General features: G+C 38.3%; 1 protein-coding gene across 2 annotated transcripts in view; it reads left to right on the forward strand.

The window, feature by feature from the left end:
- The first annotated feature begins 326 nt into the window (after positions 1 to 326).
- The window catches only part of ARSA (arylsulfatase A), a 30842-nt gene continuing 11962 nt past the window's right edge, over positions 327 to 19206 (forward strand). The window contains exons 1-7 of one of the 2 annotated variants that reach the window (XM_075208465.1): positions 327 to 667; positions 994 to 1264; positions 2154 to 2394; positions 2591 to 2809; positions 6714 to 6883; positions 8546 to 8670; positions 9323 to 9450. In XM_075208465.1, the coding sequence (XP_075064566.1) occupies positions 1044 to 1264; positions 2154 to 2394; positions 2591 to 2809; positions 6714 to 6883; positions 8546 to 8670; positions 9323 to 9450 (1104 nt within the window). In that variant the 5' untranslated portion in view covers positions 327 to 667; positions 994 to 1043. Of the gene's footprint in view, positions 1265 to 2153; positions 2395 to 2590; positions 2810 to 6713; positions 6884 to 8545; positions 8671 to 9322; positions 9451 to 19206 lie in introns of both variants that reach the window. The other variant, XM_075208464.1, reaches the window with a different exon arrangement.

The raw sequence follows: 19206 nt of genomic DNA on the forward strand, positions 1-19206 counted from the left end.
CTACCACTGTCCTTTTGATACCAGTAAAATACCCCTTAGTCTAGGCTTGAGCAACCTGTGACTCTCCAGCTGCTGTGGAACTACTACAAGTCCCAGCATATCATGTCAATCTTTGGAAATACTGGAAGATACCAGAATTACTAATCACAATTGATGTAAAATACCACACAGGACGTGCTGTAGAACCGTGTGTTAGCTGACCCATCACCATAGCTGCAGATTGCTCCCTGTTGTAATAAGACCAAGGCGAGCGGCACGTTGCACCCTCCCCCCTCAGTCAATGCTACAAATATTGCTATAGCTGCTGTTGTTGAGGTTTAATTGCACACATTGATCATGTGTGTACAACTTCCTCTCCCAGCACTTCAATAAGTGCTCCCTGAGGGGTGAGAACCACAAATGCTGCACACACTTAACAAACAAACCTCGCTGCATTATTATATGTGAGAGGAGGAGGCGATCTGAGGCATGCTGCTGGTTAGTCATTTACATCTCAGAAAGAGGAAGGAAAACCACATGCAATAAATAAGGAGGTAGGAAAACAGGAGCAAAGGACCAAGAACACTGGCGATTGCTAGGAGACATTCCGGTACTGTATTAGAAAAGACTACAATTCCCTGCATACATTGCGATCTGCCGACAGGCTGGTCATGTGAAGACATTGGAGGTAAAACATAAAATGTCAGAACATGTATATAGTGACGCTGAAGTGAAAATGTTTGTATGTAGGTTTATAGACAGACTTGTGAACTAATGCCTTGCCCACCGCTTGCAAGTGTGATACTGCGGACAGCTACATGCATTGATCTATTTACATAGCGGAACCAATAACTGTTGTCATACTGCCACCTCCCTGCCGTAGTGTTACCATCAGCTGCTCTTGTATGAACTTACTTCCTCGGTTAATTATTGCTGTATCTCACACGTCTCCAGCTGTATGTCTTCCCTACCGGAGTCCGCCTTCTAGTCCTGTGTGACTTGTCATTATTCCAGCAGTGTCTTCTCCCCGAGTGCCCAGGTTTCCAATCTGCTGGTCATACAACATGACACCCTGGATCATCTTTACGATTGGGTTCCTTCTATGCGCTGTTGTATCGGCTGACCCCCCAAACATCATCTTGATATTTGCTGATGATCTTGGCTATGGTGATTTGGGTTGCTATGGACACCCCAGTTCCCTCACTCCCAACCTTGACCGGATGGCAGCCAATGGACTACGGTTTACAGATTTCTACACCACAGGTGCTGTGTGTTCACCTTCCAGGTAATGCATTGTATTTGTATATAGCAATTCAGGGCAAAATGGTGCATTGAATCTCTTTACGCAGGACAAGTTCTTGGGTCAGGGGGCTACATCACAGATTGTCAGTCATGAGATTCTTTGAGACAATTTGACTGTTGCATATACAGCTGGTCCCATAGGGTTCAGTTGGCTGTAGTTCATTAAAATGTCATATGACTCAACATTTCTAGTGTAATCTTACAATGTATCAACAAATCATCATACTTAATTAAATTTTTATTCCATAATGTGATCCCAATGTATTTAAGTACATTTTCTTTGTTTATAAAAAAATTAAATATGCAGGGTAAAATGTGAAAAGGGATTTATGCAGTTTTAGATCGTACATGTTGATAGTTTAAATCATTTTTCTTTGTTTACACCACTGCCCAAGGCACTAAAAGTAATTTTGCAAAATAAGGCGGTACACAATACAATTCCAGTTGCACAAATTCACCCAATTTGCTGCTTTGTGTATAGGAAAGAATACACCCATAGTACGTCTTCATTACAGATCTTGGAACTGCCCCATTAAAACGCTTTGCAGAACCATTTGCAGGTTCAGCTGTAAATGTGAATTGTGGCAGCTGGAAGTGCGACATTAGAACCACCCCTTCATCGCTTTCAAGTTTTCTGCATTTTTCTCAAAATACTTTGTTAAATCTCACTTATGTCTTAAATTAATCACGAAAATGAGAGGTAATCAAAACTGTGTATTTAGATCTGATTTGATGGTTTTTTTTTATAATAGTGTTTGAAGTTTACGTAGAAATTCACTTTCTCATATAAAGTAGTACACTGGTGCAATAGGTATATGCCAAACATTGTCTTAATCATCACTTATGCAGCGTGGAATGTTTTTTTCTTGCAGAGCCAGTCTTCTGACAGGTCGCTTTCAGACTCGTTCTGGAGTATACCCTGGGGTGTTCTACCCCAGCTCAATAGGGGGACTTCCTCTAGCTGAGATAACAATTGCAGAGGTACTACAATCACATGGCTATGCCACAGCAATGGCAGGCAAATGGCATTTGGGCCTAGGGCTAAATGGACTTTTTCTGCCCACACGACAGGGATTTCAGCACTTCTTGGGTGTTCCTTATTCACATGATCAGGTAAAAGCTTGATAGAAGGCTGTGTTTATGTATATCGTTTGTAGCCCTTTGAGTCACTGTTGTGTGTTCACCATATAGAGAGAGAGTGGTAGTGATGGTACAAACTATTTAGTAGCATTCTACTTCCTTAAGCAGGTTGTTTGCTATTAGTGCACAGCTTTGTGTATACATATTATTGTTGCATATGTTTCTGCAGGGCCCCTGTCGCAGCTTGATATGCTTTCCCCCAAGCACCCCTTGCTATGGGACATGTGACATAGGAGAGACTCTTCTGCCTGTGTTCATTGATGAGATGATCCTGCAACAACCTGTGAACTTTACTGAACTTGTTCCTGTTTACGACAAATTTAACGAGGCATTTATTCACAACTCCGTGCTGAAGAAGAAACCATTTTTCCTGTATTATGCCTCACATGTGAGTGAACAAGAATTTTTATTGTAATACATGTACAAGGTAGATTACATTAGTTAGAAATCTGAATAGCACAAAAGATCCACAGCCTCCATGCTTCAGTGATTAATGTATGGAGATATATTGTAGGTGCTCATGTAGAGTTGGATGTATGTGACGTTGTTTTGCTTAAAATACCCATTTCGGGACTGTGCATGAAAAATACATGCATTGCCGTCTGTAAGCAGATCCAGTCCCATCTTGCAATTGCTACTCCTTGGGTTTAGAGAGATAGAATGGAGGTCCGACGGGTCTGGCAAGCATAGGGTGAATACAATAAGGGCGTGTACAAGTAATAGTAAACCGGGACACAGACACATTATGTGCCTGTCGGGATGTGTATCTCTTGTGAGTGCTCGACCTTTTGTGCCAAATCATCTTCATCATCATCATCACCATTTATATAGTGCCACTGATTCCCCAGCGCTGTACAGAGAACTCCCTCACATCAGTCCCTGCCCCATTGGAGCTTACAGTCTAAATTCCCTAACATACATACACAGACAGGCAGACAGAGAAGGAGAGAGAGACTAGGGTCAATTTTGTTAACAGCCAATTAACCTACCAGAATGTTTTTTGGCGTTTGGGAGGAAACCAGAGCACCCGGAGGAAACCCTCACAAACACGGGGAGAACATACATACTACACACAGATAAGGCCATGGTCGGGAATTGAACTCATGACCCCAGCACTGTGAGGCAGAGGTGCTAACCACTTAGCCACCATACTACTTCTATTGTATCTGGACCCCTCTCACTGCTAGTAAATAAAACCGTATATTATGTGAAGTCACCTCAATCTATTCACATTACTTAATTGATATTTACATTCAGACCATGGCAGAAAATAAGATTCTCCTTTGATTTTTAAAGAGAAAGACACAGGGTGTTTGTGTTTAATTGAATTTAATTTGTACTTTGTATTTATGTCTGTATTTAATTGTATTTTACATGGCAAATGCGACTTTCACATTTTTTAATAACACTGTCTAGAAACTATTCTCTTATGTATATGACAATTCATGACAATATTGGGTACAAATTGGGTAATGTGACTTTAGCATTTACTACGAACACTGTCAAGATGCATCTATATGGTTTTGCTACTCCTAGAGTAAGACAAGTGCATATGCTACAGTGTAAAACTAGCAGTAGCTCTAGCGCTAGACGCATCTTAAGTGTGACTCTGCATATACATGGAATTGTCGTTTTTTTTTTTTTGTTTTGTTTTTTTTTCGGGTACTTTTTATTCCTCTATATTTTACATAAAATACATCCAACTCTACATAAGACCCATGATATGCTTTTAAATTTACTCAATGCATGCTATCTTTTATGACAAGATGTTTATGTTCATTTTATGTTTACTTGAGGTACTCTATTAATTCATTACATATTTAATGTATTCAAACTGATTTCAGTAGTGGTTCAAATTCAGCTTGGTTTATTTTTTTATTTTTTTTTGCAATTTCTGTGGTAGTTATCAGCCTTTTGATATAGGGAACCAGACCCAGTTAATCTAATCATACCATGGACCATACCCTATGCAAGTGCAATAAACAGTCCTTGATTATAGATATATGTGGTTGAAGTGGAAATGTAGAAGTGGCAGTATGGTTACTGCCTGTATGTCCAGTTACTGCAGTCTCATATTTATGGTCAGATAGGGAACTCCAGTTGCTCTCCTGAATTGTCTTTAAATCAAGTACCCACCAACTTGTTCCCAGAGTATTTGTTACAATTTTTCCTTAATCTTCCTCGACTTTGACCTTTTTCTTTCATATATAGCTCAGTATCTTCTCTTTCTTCCTCCTTTCCCCGTCAGGTTGTGAAACCTTCTTGTGCCTATTCTTTGGTACTGCTCCTTTCCTTTCTGCCTTCTTCTTCAGAGCTTCTTTCTCTATGGTAACTGCAATCTGTATACAACACCCTTGAGCAGAGGTAAGCCAATATCCACCTCTTTTTGTAGACAAATGATTGTTTTATTTGTTACCAAGTAGCAATCTTGGTCTGTCGTCTTACTGTCAATCTTCTTCGGCATATCTTCATACACATTGTCATGCTCTTAAATAGAGGTATCCTCAACCAGTGCTTTCTGGACCCCCAGTTTGGCCTGTTTTTCATTTCCTTTAGTGATTTCTTTAATTATCACCAAATGCTGAGGATCTTGAAGGGTTGTCAGATTTTGAAAGCTTTGGCAAACAAACCTTTCTATATGGCAGTTTCTTGGGAAAAATAAATCTACGCTGTTTCCTGGAACAGCTATCTTCTCTTCTATGAAAGTCTTCACATCATTGGCTAGTTCATTATGCTTCATCTCCAGAGCCTGATTGACCATTCTAATATCTTTCACCTGATGTGCCTGATCCAGCTACTCAAAGATATTTTCAATAACTTGTGCTTAAGCTGTAATGCCTCCTTCGCAAGTAGGCCAAGGCCAGAGTTTAGGTTTCTTTTTCACAAATTCTGCCTTTGCCCAAGCATGGTCTTATGCATATTTGGATGAAATGGTTTTCCCCTTATTGAGTGAGTAATCAAACTCCTGCTTCTTCTTGTGTGCTTTTTTTCCCCCTGAAATTGAAATCCCTGAGAACCGCTTTTGGTTTTTGCACCATTAAGAGGGTTTATATCAACATTTTTATCTCACCATCGTCTGCTATGAGGTAAAGCATTTTTATTTTTCTTCAACTCTTGAAGAATTCCGTTTAAGTTAATTCAATTTTGTTCACACTGTTTCACAGTCAGATGATCTTTCTCTTACTCACAGTCCACAAGTCTCACTCATTGAGTCTCCATTAAAATTTCTTCTAATAGCAGTTTGATGGACCACTTTTCCAGTGAACTTCTTGTTTTGCTCTGATTTAGTTCTCTTAATGTTTCCAATTTTTGGTTCATAACAACAATTTCTTGCTCTCTTTGCATCAATCGGACTACTGTGTGATCTATTCTTCAAGATGTTTAGCTATTACTGCCAGTTGTATGTCCGTCTCCTTACAAGCAGTGACAGCTGTCTCTTTCTCTCATTGGCTCTTCTGAACATTCTCTTTAAGAGCCTTAAAGTCACTCTCCCTTTCTTCCAGACTTAGGTTTTTTTGAGCACTCTCTGTATTTCCTCTTGTCCATATGACATCCTAAAGAAAGACCGTTCATTCTGGAACTTTTCAATAATTGTGTTCCTGAATTCCCACACTTTGTATCTTGAACATATTGCTGCTTTAAATTACACATTTGCATCCATTTGTTTTTGCTTTAAACATCACATCATTCTATCAGACAGAACTTGGTTCATATAATCATACTCTATCTAGTGACACTTTTACACAAAGCAGTCAACGGTTTTGGCACATGCCACTTTGCTGGCTTTGTCTGGTAGTCCAGGCCCAAATATCTAAGTTTATAGTTGCTGCAATTTCCATTTATCACTTGATAAACTGGAGTTTGTGCACACCTCTTCCTGCTTGCTTTCTCTGCCATATTGTGACGAGATTAGCTTAAAATGTAGCATTCTTTTGTCAGTAATAGTGTTTAAATGCACATAAAGGTTTCCATCTGGTGAACTTAGATTTTTGTAATATAAAAAGGCTTTAGCATCACAAATAAAATCCTGCTCCCAGTCAGGGCAGTACCTCACATCTTGACCTCTCTAACTTATGGGCCACTTACTCTTTAGTGGTTGAACATACAAATATGCAGTCCTTGTATTGCTGAGATTCCCACCATCAGTCACTGTGTTCATTCTCACTTTTTCTCCCAGGTTTCTTGCCATTTACACAACATATGTGTTAAATATGCCCAGTGTGCAGCTTACTCTGTTTTCCCCTTACAGCAACTTTTTTTTTTTTTTTTTTTTTTTTTTTTTTTTTCCACAGCACACACATTACCCGCAGTTTGCAAGTGCTCAGTATACAGGACGTTCTCCAAGGGGAAAGTATGGAGATGCTCTGCTGGAACTTGATGGAACAGTGGGGAAGCTGATACAGACTGTGTGGGATTTGGGGATTCAGAACAACACACTCTTCATCTTCACCTCTGACAATGGGTTAGTTAAAGATGTGATTGCTGTTGGAGAGGACCAGGTCCAATTGTAAAAATCTTACAAACTGCTCTTGTCAGTTGGCAGCAGAGATTGGCTCCTACTATAAAAGCATACAAAATGCTGCACACTTGCAGACACTGTTCTTTTCATATGCAGTCGTCATGTGTGTCTCTCCTTTCCAGCACATTCATTTACAAACATAATTTCCGCTGCATGCCTGTAGTTTTGTGTTTTCATAAATGATCCTTCCTACTTCTGTTAGTAACAAACTGTTAGTAGATGACATGTGGGTGTGTGATTTTTCTCTGGCATATCTGGCTCCAGGTCTATGTTTAGATCGATGATATTAATTGTGTGATGAAGAGGGGAGGAAATAAGCTTCATATTCAGTGGGTATTCAAAGGAGAGAGGCATTTTGTTTAGCTGTGTCATAGGTTGACACAGTTCCCCAGAATCGAGACTGTTGCATCAGAATCGGGATAAGTGTCAGTGTTGCTCTCTCCTACCTGGTTCTGCAGCTCTCACAACCTGCTGTTGGTGCCTTTAGCTCAGTTGTTGCTTGACAGGATCCTGGAATGTAGGGAAAGAAATATTTACTATTCACCTCCCAGAAAGCAGAGCATTTAGTTAACACTTCAAAATTCCCCACATCCAACCCCAATATTAAATCAATAGCACCCACATTTAATGAATAGGCATTCTTCCCACACCAACCAACCCATACATCGAACTAATAGTATTCATAAATAGACCTATTTCTGACCAACATTTAATCAATAGTATTCACATTACATAAATATCCCTATTCTACCTCATCCAGCCTGACACCAAACTAATAGCATTTATATTTAAAATAGCCACCCTACATTGCATTAAAAACCCCTAAAATATATTAATAGATTCCACTTTAATAACCACAATATAACATTAACCTCCCCCACACACACCAGAGACACATCGTGCCGATGATATGGCTGGAATCTCTGCTCCTTTTTTTTCCTCACGTCCCATAGAATTTCCTCATACCCCTGTAGTTTAATTGTATGAAATAAACCTAATAGACGCATATCAGGAAAAACAGAAGTGAGCTGTAGAGTGGCAGACAAGTAGTAGTCTAGCTTTCTCGTTTTTTACATTTAATGATGCAAATTGACTTGCTTCATTTTGTTAAATGATTTGTATTAAAATATTCTTCTAAGAAGGAAGCCAATATCAGTGGCTGCATACATGACATCTTGACAACATGAATATGCCAACTTTTTTTCGATTGAAACAGATGAACAAAATCTTGAACCTTTTAGCTATAGTTACCAATAATAACAATAAACGTAACAGAAAAGCAGTTTGGTGAAAGATTTTCTACTAAACTTGCATATCTACCATTGTGGTGTTTAATCTGATGGTAAGAACTGTATATTTGAATTATATGGAGATGAAAGATTCCAAGGGATAAATATAGCTGTCATTTTGTAGAATGTACTAAATAAATGATAGCTATAATCTGATTGGTTGCTATAGGCAACATCTCCACTTTTCAAACCCACTGGAAACTCGCAGCTTGATACATTTACCCCCTAGACTTTTTTTTAAAATTATTGGGTTATTTTTTTTTAAGTGTACATTGTGAAATAATGTCATGTAACCATTGGATTCTCTCAATACCAGGCCTGAGACAATGCGTAAGGAGAGAGGTGGTACCTCTGGCCTCCTGAAATGTGGCAAAAGTACAACTTACGAGGGAGGTCTTCGAGAACCTGCAATGATGTACTGGGAGGGGAAGATAAAGCCAGGTAACAACAATGCATTTACACAAAGACTTTGTTAACCATTATGAAATTAATCCAGATAGTATGGTGTAGCCTTCTGTTTCTAATGTGTTGTCAGCCCTCTTGATTTTATATTTGCTACCAAGTATGTACTGAACCAATTTACTGCTCTATGTGGCTAAGCATAATGATTATTAGGTAAAGTTTTAATAAGAATCAACTCCTTTACGAAAGTGCATCAAATTGAGACAATCTTACTGTCATCCTGTTCTTGTGTGTAGTATTTGCTGAAATATGATAAAGGATTGTAATTGGTAGCACCTCTTTATAGAATTTGGAAAAATGAGTGATCTAGAATGAAAGGAGGGAAAAGTAAATTATGTAATACAAATGCAGTTTGCTTCGTGCGGGTAAATATCAAAATATCTTATGTATACCAGGGCTCTGTGGCTCAGTATTGGGTTGAATAGATCGCTTGCCAGCTTTATTTAACAGTCCTATAATCGGCCAGATTAATACCAATTGATAGCTCTGGCAAAGGATCACAATCCCCAGTGTTTTGTCTCTGAATCTTCACGTTTCAATATTTTCACTAAATTGTTATCTACATTTTTCAAAGTTATTGGTTATTGAGTGCCATCCATTGTATGCTTTCTTCTTCTGTAATGACATGTAGGAGTGACCTCTGAGTTGGCCAGCACTCTGGACATTCTGCCCACATTGGCCGCTTTAGCAGGAGCCCCTCTTTCCAATGTCACGCTGGATGGATATGATCTGACTAAACTTATTCTTAATGGTGACAAGGTGAGTAATTCCAAAACCCATGTCAAAAGGGAAATTAAACATCTGAATTTACATAAACAAGTAATTAGGTTATGTCTTTGTGACAGATCTGTAGATTATATATGATTATTATTTTTTATTTATAAGGCGCCACAAGGCTTACGTGTAGGGGGTTAGGACATACAGCAAAATTAAAGTACATACAGCTAAGAACAGTGGGTATAAATAAGCAGAATAATTAATGCATGGCTGCAATTAACAGAACAAATTACATGGCAAACATAAACAATTCAGCATAGGACAAAACAAGGATAAAGGAGGATGAAGAGTGGGCAGGCATGAGACACAGATAATACACATGACCTATAGGGTAGAGAACCCTGCCCCAAAGCGCTCACATTCTAAAGCGAGGGGGTAATGAGAGACAGAAGGAGCCAATGGGACAATAGGTGTAGTGGAGTTCACTATGATGCCCGTTGCAGTGCATACAATGTTTAGTAATTTCCAATTCAAGTGCAATGGAACATTTTCATTTAAATGTTTTCATTTATTCATCAAATCCATTATTACCTTACCTCACTACATTTTAACATAAATCCCTGCCCTCAATATGGAATAATTTGTTTGCAAAATTTATATAGGTCTCCCTTTGAAAACCCTAAGTGGCTATATATATATATATATATATATATATATATATATATATATATATATATATATATATATATATATATATATATATATACACACACACACACAAAATAGATACAAATGGCGCTAAGATACTACACCAGTACAATATTAATAAAGTCCAATAACTTGAACTGGTTCCTTCTTATGTCACACTTCCCCTGTGCGGGCGGCTGCCAATCCTCTGAACCAAGCGGTGTTAGCCAGAGGAGTAGTATAAGTCTCAGCTTAACACAGCATTGATGATTGAGGTAACCAATCGGTTAACCCTGGTGGCTGAAGGTTGACTACATCCTTACAGTCTACAGGATATCCCTACAGATAAGCCAATAAGTTTTTGGCTTCTGGTACGCATAGATCTACACCAGTGTGACTTGTTTGTTCCTATTTTTTGCACCTTGCTTAATGGGACTATCTTGAATGCCATGTGGCTCTGTGATTCCTCACCATATATGTTTTTTATCCACCTCTGATATTGTGGTTATCCACATGGTGGGAAATTTTGGCTCACTCTACTCTGGTGATTTGGTTCCTTTCTTTGATTCTTGTTTGGCACCAACAATATACTGTACTACACTATTGTGCGCCTCCTCTTTCATTATATATATATATATATATATATTAGTGTGTGTGTCAGAATAGGGTATTGACTGTTTTCAATAAATGCGCCAGAGTTGCATGTCTTTGAAATGTAGTTAAATGCAAGTTAAATTAAACACAAACATTTTTTTCTCTTCCCACTTTACATATTTTTTTCTTTTCCATATTTCCTGTAGTAGTCCAAATGAAAATGTCAATTCAGTAATGCAAATAGATGCTTGTCAGTGATATAATATGAAGTATTATCAGCTGGAGGAGTCAATGCACATTCAGACAATCGGAAGCAGCTGGATAGTGCTGCTGATAGTTAGCATCTTTGTGAATCATTGTTCCAAGACCAAGAGCACATGCAAGAGATAGTCCTCCTAAAAGGCATTTCTTAAATTGTGTTGTAATTATGCGAACATGCTCTTACAGTACTCTGCTTACGCTTGACTACCCATGTCCGACCGCGTTCTGCCACTTCAACAATAAGGATACGCAAGTCATTGATGCTCAGAAAAATATATGCAGACCTATTGATGCACATATGCAGTATGGAAATGTGCACGCCAAAAACAGAATCAAAATTATTGATTCATGGTCTTCTTAAGGTTGGTTTCTAAGCTGGGCCTGGATGTATATTGGGCGTATTTTGCGCTTGAAAAAGCATCCTTTAAAAATTGGTGTATTTTTCAATCATATGCCGATACACACGTATCGCAAGATGTGACCAGCTCTGCACCTATAGCATATGCGCTTGGTTTGCGTCAGGCATAGATACACCCACATACACATACACGCAACCAGGTCATATGCACAAGAAAAGTTTCATATTTCTTTTGCTAGCAAAAAAACACTTGCTCTGTGTAAAGAGGTGCAAGTGTCAGGTGCGCACAACTCTGCATATGCACTCTCTTTGTTCATAATTTACGCTATGCAAGTGGGCATACCTCCAACTCTGCATAAAGCAGTCTTAGTTATGGTTCACAATACAACTTAAACATCCTTTTCCCTAAGTTAGTGTTTAATGTAAATTGTAGGTAAATTTTGAATGTTGACTTTTGTCACTTTGGGTAGTAAGTGGTGCCTCCACCTGAATCTTATTCTGGGGTTCTCAGTGACATGGGATACAAGTACCAGGGGTTGAGTCTGGAAGTCCCCCAACCCCCCCCCCCCCCCCCCCCCTCCCCTATACGGCTCTCTTCACTATAACAAATTAAGTTGGCAGAATGTATAGGTGATATAACTTTAATAATATTGTGTCAGTATCTATTCTCCCATATGTTTATCTCCTCTAATTATTCCTAATAAGCTCTAGCAGACCTATACTTTTACTTTATATATAAACAGGATTACTAAATAATTCAGCAGATCACTGTAATTCATATTATGTCAATATATATAATTCACACAGAACAAATGATACCTCCTCCTATCAACAGTATTTCTAATATATACACTCAGTTGAGCATAGTTAATAGTTCTCAATTATAAATATAAGTAGTTAGTACACTTACTTTATATTAAGCATATTCATGTTTTCAGAAGACAGGTCTGCCTTTTTTTCTGTGGCAAATTTATAGATATACGTCCTCTAATGTTCACTCCTTTTAATAAACTGAGAGAAAGACCTTTCAAGACCATATCGCTGTTCTGTTAATTATATGAAACTGGATCAAAACATTTGTCCTGTCATTTGATTTCATAACAATACACACTATTAAATTAATCAGCCCAGGCAATAACTTCCTTTCTCTTCTACCAACATTTATTTATATAGCGCCAGCAAATTCCGTAGCGCTTTACAATTGGGAACAATCATTAATAAAACAATACTGGGTAATACAAACAGAGAGGTAAGAGAACCCTGCTCGCAAGCTTACAATCTATGGGACAATGGGAGTTTGAAACACAACGGCATGTGCTACAACATATTGCATACTGGACCAGCTAGAATGCAAAGGTAAAAGTATTGAGTGGGCTATGTGATCAGTCACACAGCAATGTTGGTCAGAGGGTTGTTGTCCTGTGTTAGCTGTGTAGAGGGTGGTAATAGGGTAACCTAGGGAGATTAAGATGGTGGTTGAGGAATATCATAAGCTTGCTTGAAGAGGTGGGTTTTTAGAGAATGTTTGGAGACTAGAGGAAAGACTTACTGTGCAAGGGAGGGAATTCCACAAAGTGGGTGCAGCCCGAAAAAAAAAAGTCCTGTAACCGGGAATGGGAGGATGTGATGAGTGGAAGGGAGAAGCAGATCTTGTGCAGAACAGGTGTCAAGTTGGGACATATTTTGAGACAAGTGAGGAAATGTATGTCGGTGCAATTTTTTGATGGCCTTGTATGTTAGTAGAAGGTTTTTCTCTTGCTCCTCTAGACCTCTGTAGTCCCAATACTTTCTATCTGCTTCTCTCAGAGGTAAAAGATGTTGCCTATGGTACATTTTTGTGGGTCCTGGTGTTTCCTCCGGCTTCACCTTATACAATGGAATGTCTAGTAATTTGCACACGATCTCATGTGGGTTATCTCTCCACCTGTAGGCGAGTTTGTGTTTGCCAGGAATTCCAAGGCGATGGATGAGGACTCTATTTGCAGGTTCTAGAATATTTTCTTTGATTTCTCCTTTCAAACCTCTCTGTTGATCTCTCAACTATGCAAAAAGTTTACCTTTAGGTCCTTCAGTTGCGTCACATATTTGAGGTGGGACTTGAACGAGTGTTCTTTTAATACTGGAAGACACCCATCTATTGTAAGCTGTGCTTCGCGTCCAAACATTAGTGCAATTGTAGCTTGCACTAATAAGTTAATGTGTCTACTCCAATCTCTCTTCTTACTAGTGCACAATGTGTCCATCATATTGAGAAAAGTTCATTTAAATCTTTCTGGTTTTGGTTCTGCTTGCAGATAGAATAGGGTTGTCCTTGACTTCTTTATTCTACAGATTGTGCATAGTTTTTGAATAAGTTTAAGTTAAAATAATAATCTTATTAACAGAGTTGGTTTGAAACCTAAGATGGATGCTAAACTTTCGATGGAAGCTGAATCTGATATTAATAAGTTTCATTTCTGATATTAATAACTCCTACAGTATTAATAATTCTTTTTTTAAAATCTTAATATGGAATGATGCAGAATTAAACTTGGACAATAAGGGGACAAACATGTCTTTTATCCATATTCTTCCTATTCCTACCCTTATATCTTTCAGTTGTTATTAGATCCTTACAGTCTTGAATTCTCACTTCTTCATAAGATTTAAATACCAGATTTGAGGATAACCTTGTTTTGAAATAAAATTCAGTTTTAAGGTACAATTTCTCTTCATCCTATCAAGTTGACATTTAGGTATGTTCTTAATCCATGGTCTATAATGACCACTTTTAAAATGTAAATAATCGATTCAACCTATTTTCTGAAGTAAATGTATGGTCCCTGTCTGAGAAGGAAATGTATACTATTTTACCTAATAGTGCGATTGAATTTTAAATAAGTATTGTTATTTAACTATGAATCAAATTTGAGTGCTGAATTCATGCCCCCATCCCAAATGATAAACAAATAGAGGACCAGGTTTGCTCCATATGGGCCATTCCAAAGATATTCCTCTTCAGATATGTCCATGAATAAATAGGTAAAACTTGGAGCAAACCTGGTTCCCATGGGTGTACCCAGTGTTTGTAAACAGAAGTGATCTTCAAATGTAAAGTAATTGTGTTGTAACATAAATAAATAAAATAGAGTGTAAAAGAAACTTGTGCTGTCTGTTCGATAACCCACCATTCGTTACAATCATAGATTCAACCCCTTCTTTTTGGGGAATTAGCGGAATTGGTTTGAAACCTAGGATGCATACTAAAATAATGAGGGAAGCTGAATCTGATATTAATCAGTTTCATTTCTTTACAACAAACATTAAAAGAAACCTTGATTTTCCAGAAATAGGTGTGAATTCACAGGTGTAAGCTCACTATCTAATCACATTTGCAAGGACCAATCTAATTTTGTAGTTGAGCTTTTTATCACATCACATATGCAGAAGTTTACATAACACCTGGAAAATTGTATCGAACTTGAAATAACTTGTACTCTGAAAATGTTTAACTCATGACAACTACACCTATAGAATTTAAGTGATATTTGTATTGCTACCTTAAGCAATATTTGTTAGACCACTCACACTTTTGTGTAAGCTGGGGAGGCCATGCTGCATAAATTTAATAAAATGTATAAGTCTATCATCTCTGGTTCATGATATATAAACTTTATCAGTCTACTCTGTAGTGAATAAAGAACTTTTCCTACAGTACTCTGGCCACTGTAGTCTCTCCCTGGTCTTTAGTGGGAAAGGCCTGTGCCTAGCTAGTAAAATGATCAGTTAATACAAGCATGTTACCAATAGATTTTTCATCTGGCTCCACCACAAGGAAATTGATACGTACTATCTATAGTGTTCAACTACTTGAGATGTTCTTCAGTGGTGTCACTCTTTCAAGTAGTGTTTTACCGGAGTATACAGGGTCTGCAACTTTTACAATGTTTGACTATATTTAGTCTCCATCTTTGGCCAATAGAAACTCTCAGACACAAGTCCAATTGTCTTTTTGTTTACTAAATGGCCATGTTGATCTAGCAAAGCTTGGAAGACCATAGAACGGTGTTTCTTGGGCAATGCCAACTTTTTTCTTTGACTTTTTTTTTTTTTCCTATTATTCTCCCTATATGGCAACCCTCCTCATACTACCAGAAACTCCTTCTGTGGGACTAATAATGTAAGTTTTTCAGTTCTCAAAGCCCCTCACCAAGGATACTCTAAAAAATTTTTACTGCTCATCCATCTGCACCAATGTAGTGGTCATTCTGTCATTCCATCTTCACCTGGATTAGACTCCATCTTTGAAGATCACCCAGTTCTACTTGACTTAACCAACTGTGTTGCCGTGGTATAGCTCTTCTCCTGCCCCCAAGGATTTAATACATTCTGGAGAAGGTGGTATTATGACTTATCCTTCCTTGCACATGCCCATCACTTCTGAAGCTGGCACTTTGAACCATTCATCTACCACTGACTATTGGTTTGTTTTGTAAACTAGACGTGGCATTAGCATTTGAATTTCCCTTGCCAAGCCGGTATTTTAGTGTAAAATTATTTATGGACAAACCGGCCAACCATTGATGCCCAATAGCATCCAATTGTGTTGTCTGCAAATAGGTCAATGGATTATTCATGTGGACTAGTTACATATAAATAGTCATGCAGACTACTGACAATGGCCCATTTCAGTGCTAAGAATTCTAATTTGTGTACTGGATAATTTTGTTTTTCACTAGTAGACAGACTTCAACTTTATGTAGTGAATTGGTTGCATTCTCCCCTCTTGTTCTTGGTAGAAGACTCTTCCTAAACCATCAAAAACAGCATCAATATGCACAAAATATGGTATGTATGTACCGCATTCTCTAATACGGGGGCTTTCATCAAGCTGTCCTTCAACCCCTGAAATGCCTCATTTATACGACAGTAGTAAATTTTCTTCTGACTTGAGTTCCCTTTCCCTTATGAGGAGGTTATCCTTTGGTTAGGTCAGTCAAGGGTCTTGCAACTCTGCAGTAGCCGGGCACAAATTTCCACAGAAACTCAGGAAAGCTCAAAAAATTTTAAGCCTAGTGGAGGCCATTCTGATACGTCTTCAATCTTGGCCAAGTTGGTAAATATTCCTTCCCAACTCACGAAGTATCCTACATGTTTTACCTGGGTCTGACCTAGTTTGCATTTCTATGGAGATTACTTCAGCCCCATTTTTACTAACTGGTTGAATAATTTCAAAAGTCGTTCATTATGTTCTTTCAAGGTTTTCCAAAATACAATAAGATCTAAATATAAATATATTGTCACCTCTCAGTAGTTCATGTCCCTATCGTCTCATCCATAAACATCTGAAAGGTTACTGAAGCATTGAATTTTCCTTGAGGCAGCCTTTTAAATTGGAAGTAGCCCTCTGGGCATACGAAAGCAGTCTTTCCATAGGGATCTGGTAACCCCCTGTTCTGGAGATGTAATACAGGAAACCATACACTTCTTTGAAGGGAATCTAAGGATTCTTCAATTTGTGTTTATCGTATACTGAAAATTACTATTGGAGAAGCATAAATGGAATTTTGGACACAGACATCATGGAGAAATCAGAAATTGCTTAAGTGTCCCCTGAATTCATCGAGGTCAGCTAGTGCTAATCTCCTTGATCGCTCTCTAAAAGGCTTTTCATCTGTTTGCTTTATCTGGTGTTCTACTCATCAAGTCTTCCCTAAATCCCATTCCCTTATAGATAAATCAGCCGCTTTCTTCATCATCTCTTTAGTAAGACTCTTTTTATCATTTATATCTCTGCCTTCGAAACCAGTGTCTAGTTTCAGGGTGATTTTGTTTGAGATTTTTTTTCTGTATTTCCATCTCCTCATTTTTCAGATACATAGCCAAGCACAGGGGCGGACCTAGATTTTTTTTTTTTAATTTAAGGAGGGAGCAATTTAATGCCCTGCTCCCTTTTTTGCTAATACCAGAAGTGGGCTGCTCACTATATTCATGTTCCCGTCTGCTGACAGGTAGGCAGGCAATGCTGCTCTGCCGCTCTGATTGTATTGGAACACAATCAGAGAGGCCAGACAGGATTCTCTATCTGCCTGTCAGGCGACGGGAACATGAATATAGTGAGCTGCCACTACTACAGGGAGCGATTGCCCTGATTGACGCCCCCGCACCCGGATCTGTCACTGGCCAAGCATAAAGGATAGATATATTGAGAATTCAATGGTAGGTTGTTCATTTTATCTTATGGCACCATTGGGTTAATCCCTGTGATGGATACTTTTCGAATTTCCACCTCTTGTTCAGGGCATGCGAATGCCACTACTTGTAGCTCTTTTTCAGCTCCAGCAATGTTTTAGGGTGATTATATCCCTTGTAAAGGATGATGATAATGAGCATTGATCACTACAGCCCCATTATCAATCAAGTTAATGGACAGATGGCCACATCAGACATTCTCCCTAAATCATTTTTCAAATATGGACACCTGCTCACCACTATCCAGGAGGGCAGTACATGACTTTCCATTAATTAATACTGTCACAAACCTGAGGGAAGCTGATTGCATGCATTGTGTGAATTCTCCAATGTGTTGGTTACAACCTTCTTTAACGGGCCAGTGTGGGGTGCTCTTTCTCGTTTCCCGACAACTTGTTTTGAATAATTGCGTGCTGGGTTACTCTTTCTTTGATTCCATCTGTGTGAGCACTGCCTAGCTATGTGTACCAGTTCCTTACATTCCAAACACCTCCTGAAATCTCTACCTCTTCCCTTTTCTTGGGTCCCAGGAGCTGGGGGTGAAGGTTTTTCTGTTTCACCACCTTTGTTTGTTTTTTTTGTTTTTGTTTTTCTTTAACCATTTTCTCTTTATACTCTACCAAAGCTTCCTTCTCCTGTATTTCTTCTACCAATTTAATGAAAGTTGGCAGTTTTCCTCCTGTAGCCGAGTAGTTTTTGAACATTGGGATCTTGTGTCAATGGCCCTCTTAATAACTGATGGAAATGGCCTTCATCCACCTGTTCGACTCTCATGCCACCACCGTTCTACTACTTTATGTATCATTTTCTCCAGTCTAGAAATTATAGTTTAGCATGTATGTGTTTTTATGACATATTGTTGTCATCTTCTCTGATTCTATATGCTCTGTCTAATGCAGTCATATATTCCGGGGCGTTGACCTGTGGTTTACTCAGTTTTTTTTGCCCTGACTATCTCTAATGCTGGCCCCCTCAAATTCTACTAATCTTTGTCTCTTGATTTGTTTTGAGCAGCTCCACTTTTTAATAGCCTTAATATTCTGTAGCCACTTTCTAGTTGGGTTTTTTCCTAACTGTTCCACTAACTTATTCATGGCGATTAAAAATAAATTTGCTTTGGTTCTCAGAATCAACAACATATTCTAGCCAAGCCCCTACCTTATTTCTGGTTTCTGGGTATGTGAGATTTGAGCCTCTCATGTCCTTCCCAATAGGGCTTAATTCTGGCATCATATCCACATTTTTAGTGTCATAATGATAGGACCACACCTAATCATTGTTGCCCATCTCATCCTATGACAACTGTAGGCCTCCGATCCCAATATAGTTGAACATGATGTCCATGAATACAACACATATCCATTCTGGACCCCATTGAATCTATCTAGGATTGTAAGAGCTTGTATACCTTGTAATACTTCTGCCACTTCAATGATATCCTCCTCAGATACTCTGGATAATCACTAGTGATATCACTTTTTAAGAATACTGTGGTAGTATCTATTCTCCTCTAATTATTTCTAATAAGATCTTGCAGCACCTATACATTATACCCACACAGGATTTACTAAATAATGCAATAGAATATTGTAATTCATATTATGTCAAATATATAGAATTCATACAGAACAAATGATACATATTCCTATTAACAGTATTTCTCATAT

Source organism: Mixophyes fleayi, chromosome 4 (genome assembly GCF_038048845.1).
Source record: "Mixophyes fleayi isolate aMixFle1 chromosome 4, aMixFle1.hap1, whole genome shotgun sequence".
NCBI lineage: Eukaryota > Metazoa > Chordata > Amphibia > Anura > Limnodynastidae > Mixophyes > Mixophyes fleayi.